The sequence below is a fragment of the Centruroides sculpturatus genome, unplaced genomic scaffold (genome assembly GCF_000671375.1).
Source record: "Centruroides sculpturatus isolate CEXI.00-Female unplaced genomic scaffold, Cexi_2.0 scaffold168, whole genome shotgun sequence".
NCBI classification, from domain to species: Eukaryota; Metazoa; Arthropoda; class Arachnida; order Scorpiones; family Buthidae; genus Centruroides; species Centruroides sculpturatus.
This window is the reverse complement of record NW_019384519.1, coordinates 544,296-553,179: the sequence shown is the minus strand read 5'-3', so window position 1 is coordinate 553,179 and position 8,884 is coordinate 544,296. Positions and strand designations below refer to the sequence as shown.

The following is an 8,884-nucleotide window of genomic DNA, read 5'->3' as shown; positions in this document are numbered from 1 at the left end:
GATGATGATGATGATCGTATTGGATCTATGTCCGATGAAGATGAAGCTGAAGACGAAGAAGGTATAGGTGACGAAGCTATACCAGAAGAAGAAATTGCTCTTGAAAAAGTAACAGAACCTGAAACAAATAATGCTAAATGTGGATATGATGCAGATATTACGGTAAGAGTTATTTGCAAAGGCAGATTTAATAAAATTTGTAATAATTCATTTCTGAAAAGATTATTGAGATTTTTACATTTATTATTTTATAACATAGATGAAAGTGATATGTTTAGAAATGTTGAAGCAATATTTGAATAAAAGCAGTTGGGTGAGTTATTCTCCATAACTGTTTCTATAATATTTTAAACCAGTGTTTCTCAACGGGGGCGATATCGCCCCCATGTGGGCGTTTTTCCATGTTGAGAGGGCGATTAGTAACAATTTATATTTTGGGGGCTAAAAACAATTTTCTGGGCGATAGAGTAAAACATTATATTAAGAATAATTGGATATTTTATTCGTTATATCGTACAATAATTAAACAAATAACATTATAATAGTCACTAGTCTATTCAATGCAGTACGAATTTGGCGTTAGTCTTGGTCCTCGGCATTGAAATTTTGAAGTAAAGGGAGCGATAATAGGTAACGGTTTTATTGAAGGGGGCGACGATTCGTTAGAGGTTAAGAAACACTGTTCTAAATCATATTCTTCATAATCAATTCTAGAATTACTAAACTTAAAACTAATATATAAATTTACATATACATCCTGAAGTAATGTATATTTGTAATTACTTAAAATTCGGTTTACTTAAAATTACTTAAATTTCTCTTTCTTGTTTTTTGCCCTTTAAGATCTGATTTTTTCAATCATACATAACGTAACCAGGTCCACAATGGGGAGCCGAATGGACCTAACGTATCAGGGAGAAATCCTGATACGTTAGGCCAGGTTACTTTCCATTTTTATCATTCTGTAATCAATATTCTAGATTTATGTATAAGTCAATTTTGATGTCTTTATCGTGTTTAATTATTAAAAATATTGTAATAAAAAGAATTTTCTTTTAGGTAAAATATGAATTTGATAACATAAATAAAACATGCAGCGGTGACGTAACTGAAATGTTTGAAAAAATTAACAACATTATGTGCTTTGAATCTAAGAACAAACACTGGGGAAAACATTGGTTACATTACAAGATAACACATGTAAGTTCTAACCAAGAACACCCACAGGAAAAAATCAGGATAGGTAGCTTTTATTCCAAGTAAATATCAAACTCAGCGTTTTTAAACACTTAATGAAACACCAAACACCTTCTATCGCTGAGAAATGTTTATTTAACGAAATACTAAGTGTTTCGTTAAATAAACATTTCTCAGCGATAGAAGATGAAAACTAGAAAGCTTGGCATTTAGACCTATCTTCTTATGATGGGTCTAAATGCCAAGCTTTTATACTTCAGCAGGATCTAGCCAGTATTTAACAAGTATCTGATGGCTTGCTGCTCCCTTTGCGCCAGTACCACATATGAAGGAAGACAAATGCGCTGGGATATTAGATGACTGGCAAGTCTGTCAACTCTAAGATGACCAAATTAGCAATGATTTATTTGTATCAAGTGTTGCTTCAAAACTTCTCTTCCCTAAGATGGGTAAACAACATTATGTGCTTGTTTTTAATTAAAATTTAATTTAATTACTGAAAAATTTAATTACTGAAAAAAAAAGTCGGTTGGACCCAAAGAAGATTGACAGACTAGTTTAATGTCAAATTTGATATTACAGGAATAGTCAATCTTCAGGTAGTGTGTTGCAAGTTAAAATCAAACTAAATACGAACCAAATAAAAAATGCCTACCAGAAGTTAAGTGGATAAAACTACTGAATACTGGTAGTTGGTCGTGGGTTCGCGCATCGCCAACGGGCTGGCCACGTAAAGTTTCCCGTGTTTTCTTCACGTTTAACATTTAAATAAGGACCAGTTATCCATAAATGACCTCCCACGTGTCACGCCGTAAACGATTAAAATCAAATACAAAATCATTTTGATGCGAACTAAACGAACAAGAAACGTAATGCTGTCTAGATAAATTTTGTGAATCAAAAATTCTTCCATTCATGTTCCTTTCCTAAGAAAAATAGGATATATATATATATATATATATATGTATGTACAGTACATACTTACCGGTATAAATTTGAAAATATTTAGTTTGTATCAGTGATGTTTTGTTTGGTGGTTGCGAGCTTTACCACCAGAAAAATTACCTATGCTATTAACTTTTTAGTTTTTGGCCACAAATTAAAAATGATCAATACTATCGATAGACAATACTGTAAAATTAAATCAAAGAAATTCCACCTCTTTAGCAATGAAAATACCCAGTTAAAACGGTATTAAACCAAATAATAAAAATAAATAGGTTTTCAAGATGTGATTGTTATGGATTCTATAAATTCATATTAATTAAACTTATTTAAGGAAAATTATTTCAGTGAAGCAATTGGTAATGCACATTGGTTTATATTAATCGTAAATATTTTTCCCCAAAAATCCTGTGGTTTATATTAATCGTAAATATTTTTCCCCAAAAATCCTGTGGGTGCTACTATTATTTTAACTCTTTTATTAAAGATTATGTTTTATTTATTATTGAAAAAATTATATAATTTATGCTTTATTAATTCTAATATTTTTTTATTTCAGTATATTTATGACTACTTTTATAAATTTTGTGGATGTGTAAGAAATTAGTCGATATGACGCATTTAACACGGAAAATTATAATTAAATATGACAGTTGAGACAGACTTTATGCAGGGTGTTCGGAAATTCCCGTTACAAACTTCTAGGACTTGTAGAGGGGAGTGAGTACATAATATTATGATTAGGAACCCACGAAGGAATTTGCTTGAGGAATTTGAATTAGCCGTGACGCAGTGCAATTATTAGGTAACTATTCGAAAAGAAACATAACGAAACATCCATTTATCATTTACAAACAGGTTCCTCAGAGACTTTTCTCTTTCCCCCAGCAGAAGTGGAAGAGTTTAACATCTGAATTGAAACCGTCGTAGAACGGAAACGGTACGTTTCCGGACATGGGTTCCTAAACAAAATATTATGTACTCACTCCCCTCTACAAGTCCTAGAAGTTTGTAACGGGAATTTCCGAACATCCTGTATAATATAATTATAAATTTTTAATTACTAATATATTATTTGTTAAAACTGATTCTAAGGTGTAGTATAAATGATTTAATGTGTATTAAGTATTAATATTATTAAATTATCATATAAAACAAAGAAGTGTTTACAGAGTCGTGTTTTATAATCTATCAATGTAATCACAATCAATAAAGATTAAAAATAAAAAGCAGTTTTTTTTAATAAGGAAAAGTAGTGAAATTTGCGCATCTAAGTCAAAATCAACTTTATAATGAAATGAACAAAGATGGCCCACCAGTGGCCAAGTGGTTCCGTTTCCGAATACTGGCAGTTCGATCATGGGTTCGCGCCTCGCCAGGACGTGTTTTCCGGGTTTTTTCCACGTCTGTAATGCTTGAATAGGGACCAGTTATCCTTAAAAGACTTCCTGGAAGGCATTACTCCCCGCGTATCGACCATCATAAACGCATACAAACTACTATAACATGACAATTACGTCACTTTACCACGGGGCGATATAGCATAGAAACTCATGCCCAACTACCCAAGACAAGATGAACGAAGATGATTGAAATATGTGTCTATATTAACTCTATTTGTTATTTATATTTGGAATTTAAGAATATCTTGCGTTAAAAGCTGATACAAAATTAGTGATAATGTAAAAAAAGTTGCAATCGCGCAATTCTCTACTTTATTGGTAGTCACGCTCAGGAGGCAATTTTGCACACTAATATATAGATTTGACAAACAATATTTGAACAATACTAAATTACTGTATAACTTATTTATTTACAAAGATACTATTGCCACAGTCCTCATTAAAGTATTTAAAAGACAGTTACAAAGAACAAAACAGCTGAAAACAAAAATAAGTAAACCCAAAAGCATTTGCATATTAAAAATTATTACAGTATATCAAGTCGCAGATTGTAGAAATTTCCTCCGTTTTTTAATATCAGTTATTAACTATATAATCATTTAATGTTATGTGAATATGTTACAGATATGTTCTCAGAATTTTATGAAAAAATACTTTGTTCTATAAGAAACAAATATTTCTTTGTATTAGATTAAAAATAACGTGCTCAGCAAAATAATAATTAATAACCAAACACCTGTATCGTTGCCGAGAAAATTTAATTCAAACAAACGTTTTCGACCTATTCCATAGGCCATCGTCAGGATTAAAACGGGCAATCACAACGTAAAATCACAAAATTCACTTATAACAGATATGCCAAAGGCATTATGAAAGAAATTGCAGACCGCAAAGGATCAGCAATAATTCTGAAAAGGGCCCCGAACCTATATAAAATTTTAAGAAATGACAAGGATAGCATTAGGAAGGAAGAAAAAGCAGGTGTGTATAGGATACCAAACGAAAACCCACAGCTGGAGATTAAGAAAGATTATATCGGCATTACAACAAGGAATTTGAGTGTAAGGCTAAAGGAGCACAAGTATAACATCAAAAAAGTTCGAACGCGACGGTACTATCCCAGATGGCTCAGGCACAAAGTTCGGTAGTTAAATGGGATGATGCGGACATTATCAAACCAGTGAGATCTCCAACATTAGCGAAAACCGCTGAGATAATAGAGATTTATAAAAGCAAATTAAAGGAGACTTGTATTAATGTGAGGGACGCGGAAGGCCTTCCATCTGCCTGGAAGTATATTGTTAAAAAATCTGCCGGAAACTCATAATTTACACTTTAATTTTATTGTATTAGTTGATACTTATATTTAGTAGTATTTCTGAGTTTATTTTTATTTTATTCTTTGTTTTTATTATATTTTTTATACATTACTAGTATATTATCTTTTTAATCCGTTGTCAGTTTTTTGAAATTTGAATATTTGTATTCGATCTTGTGAAACGAAATCTTCCAATTGCCCATTTTAAACCTGACGATGGCCTATGGAATAGGTCGAAAACGTTTGTTTGAATTAAATTTTCTTGGCAACGATAAAGGTGTTTGGTTATTAACTTTGTATTAGCATCAATGATGGGTTACTGCGTAATTTGCTTGATAGAGTGTATTAATAAGTTAAATGTATTGTAGGGTTGTATGAGAGAAGATAACATAAAAAACAACACACGGGCAGTGCCGTAACTACGGCGGTGCCAGCAGTGCCCATGCACAGGGCGCAGAAATGACCTGGACCAAGTTTTGGGTCATAGTTTTGGGGCGTAGTTACAGAAGCTCGCACCAGGCGCATAAAAGGCTAGGTTACGGCGCTGCACATGAGTGATCTAACAAGCAGTGGCTCCTCCCAGGAAGATTTTTAGTGAAACTGGCTCCTATTTATAAATCAGACACGCGAAAAACCCGGAAAACTCCATAAAGGTAATTCGTTTGTAAAGCGAATTCGCGACCAACTGGTAGTAAATATAATATAATAATTATTTTACAGATGTAACTGTTGTTAAGTTTTACAATGACATACTCAAATATAAAAAAAGAGTCATTTTAACATATGAAAGCAGATTAAAGTGCATAGTGTTGTACATTATGTTTAAATATTAAATTTATTATTTAAGAAAAAATTAAGTTCAAATTATTCAATGTTTTACATTTATTTATTCATTTTAAGTCTTAAAGAGCCAATCAGAGGTCGACTGGTTACTGAATAGAATTGCATAGAAATGTAAATAAAACTTTCATTCAAACTATTTTAAGTTAAATAACTCCTGTGCTTTTTGTCGAAAATTTCTGAAATTTTGATGTTTGTGTATTAGGGGGATTGACGCTGTTAAATTTTGGTAGTAATAGGTCATTCGGGTGGGAATATAAAGGGGGTCGCGTATCGTATCTCGAGCGAGGTCGGACATAATGACGATTTTCCTTGTTATTAGAATTTACAAGTTTTTATAAAACCCATTCCTACTCTCAAAACTAATTTTTTTGCCATTTTATTGCCTAGGGAACCCAGGTTACTGGGGTGACGTATACACTTTCTTGTCCGAATTTTAAAAAAACTTCCACGTTAGATTTTGATGATTTTGGTGCAAAAATGCTCAGTATATCTCTGGCATGTGCACAAATTACATCTTGTAAAATATAATTAACTGTGAGAAAAGATATATTCAAAAAATCAAAGTGTCGCTTCTTTGACGCTGAATTTAAAAAAATATTTTGACATTTTTGGGTGCTGTTTTTTGCAACATAAAGCCAGAAAGTTGCTTAATATTTTCCAGAGTTTGGTGAATTTCTGTTGAACTACGGAAAAGTTATCCGAGTTCTAAAAACCAGAATTACGTTCTTCATCCTTACTAGATGATACCTAGCTCTTTAATTGCCTAGTTGTAATAACGGAAAGCTTCTGGAACTGGTATGGACCATCTAATTTCATTTTTGTAATAAAATACAGTCGATTCTGTTTAACTAGTAGCCTGGGACGCCCCCTAGTGGGCGTTATTTACAAATTTCCATGAGGCACGGTTCCTTTGACTTTTCTTCCTATCAATATGCTGTACAACTCTGTTAAGGTCTCAATGGTAAGATTTACCCTCCGAATGAAGAGGTGGCAACCCCCACAAACTGTAGCCCCTGTGCGAACAGTAAAGTCAAAGGCCCCATACCCCTACTCGCGATCCTTCGCGAGATATAAGCCCCTGAAATAATAAATTCCTATTACAAATATACTGAATTATTTACATTGTTATATTGACCAAATAATAATTTATTGGGCAAATGAATAATAAAAATTTATACTGTTAATTTAAATAAGAATTAAAATTGTTAATTTGAATGTTTGAAATATGACACACGATAGGGGCGCCTCTAGTGTCCGTTATCAAACTGTTACCGGACAGACAACGGATACCCGTTGAATGGGTTATATATATATAGATTAGGCCACCGGTTAATTGGGGCAGCCGCTTTTTTGGGCAAATATCAAAGAACGAAAATCAAACTAATAAACTAATACATAATTTAAACGCTTAAGACGAATCCAAACGTGAGCTCCAATTTATTCAAGACTTTTCCCGTTTAAATGCCAACTGATTTTATTTTATTATTTTTTTTATTTATTATTTTTTAATTTAGTTTACTTTATTTGTTTACTTTACTTTAATTTAATTTCTTTAGTANAAACGCTTAAGACGAATCCAAACGTGAGCTCCAATTTATTCAAGACTTTTCCCGTTTAAATGCCAACTGATTTTATTTTATTATTTTTTTTATTTATTATTTTTTAATTTAGTTTACTTTATTTGTTTACTTTACTTTAATTTAATTTCTTTAGTACACTGTTTTTTTAATCTGTATTTTTCGTCATATTTTTTCTTTACCGAACAATAAATCACTTATAATCTTTTATTTGTGACACATTACTTCTTAAACTGCGCGCCCGGGCTAATTACATCGATAAACGTTGTCTCGAGTTTCTCGTTATCACCTATCTAGTTACAGTTAAAAATATAAATAGATTTTTTATAAAATATGATTACAGATGGCGCCACTAAATGTGTCAGGGAAAGTTAAGCAACTCGATGCTGAATTTTTCTCTACTTGTTTTTATGTTTATGAATTTGAAGTTTCTATCATTCAATAGGGATATTTGGATATGTAATAATAACCAATAATAATACGTCATAAAAATTATTATTCCGAGACAGGAAATTCGAAATAAATCGTTGATAATAAATAGCGACACTCAAATAACTCAATATCTATAAATTTGACCGGTTATTAAAATAATTCATTGTTTGACAACAATTTTATCATAAAATAGATAATTTTCATCGTTCGTGTTTTTACCAATCGACAGATAAAAGTTTGATCTTTATACAGTATCTACGAGATATCAACGTTTCTTTAGACTTTGTAACAGTTTATACGGGAGTTAAAAGGAGATGAACGTGAAAATTGGAAGAGCATTAGTAACTGGTGGTGCACAAGGAATAGGAAGAGCTGTTTGTGAAGCATTGTTAAGCAGAGAATGTAAGGTAAGATTTTTCAAATATTTTAAAACGTATAGACTCATTAAGTTTCTTGTAATGTGGCAAAGATCGTGACCTTGATACTAAATATGTAACTATAATGAGTGAAATTCGAAAAGTTAGCACAAAAAAAAAATTGAATAATCAATTGAAGAATAAATTTACAAAATATTGCTTTATTTTATAAAAATATTTACTTATAATCGAAATAGAGCAAATTATTCCTGCTACTATGCAAAGATGTCCCCCCACGAAGACAAACAAATCATTCATAAAAACAGATAAAATATAAATAATAAAAGAAAGAACGAAATTTTTCAAGAATATATTCAAACAAATCAATTGTTTTATTAAAATACTAGCAGGTAGGCCCGGCGTTGCTCGGGCAAAAGTACGATAACTAAGATTAAGATTATTACGTTACAGTCAACCTTACCAGTTCTCACAAAATGTAAGAATTGGGTTCCCTTGTTTCCAGACTAATTAGAGAATTTTTAGATGGTTATAAAAATATGTTCGATTTCCCGAAAAAACGAAAACTGCATATTTTGCATGTTGCTTTCTCTTAACAATTTCATTGTTGACACTTCCATCGTTGACGGAAGTGTTAAGCCTTAATCCTGTCCCTCTCCCTCGTGGGGAGGAATTTCGAAAAATCCCTTCTTAGTGTGCGTTTTCGTGACGTACCCTAACTGTGTACCAAATTTCAACTCCTAACCGTTTGGGCTCTGCGTTTATTATTATTATTATTATTATTATTATTATATT

General features: G+C 31.8%; 2 protein-coding genes across 1 annotated transcript in view; one reads left to right on the top strand and one right to left on the bottom strand.

Moving 5' to 3' along the window:
• The window catches only part of LOC111622687, a 200,844-nt gene that overhangs the window by 40,835 nt on the left and 151,125 nt on the right, over window positions 1-8,884 (bottom strand).
• Window positions 7,883-8,884, top strand: part of LOC111622686 (15-hydroxyprostaglandin dehydrogenase [NAD(+)]-like) — a 6,683-nt gene continuing 5,681 nt past the window's right edge. The window contains exon 1 of the mRNA XM_023365111.1: window positions 7,883-8,122. Within this exon, the coding sequence (XP_023220879.1) occupies window positions 8,030-8,122 (93 nt within the window). The 5' untranslated portion in view covers window positions 7,883-8,029. The remainder of the gene's footprint in view (window positions 8,123-8,884) is intronic.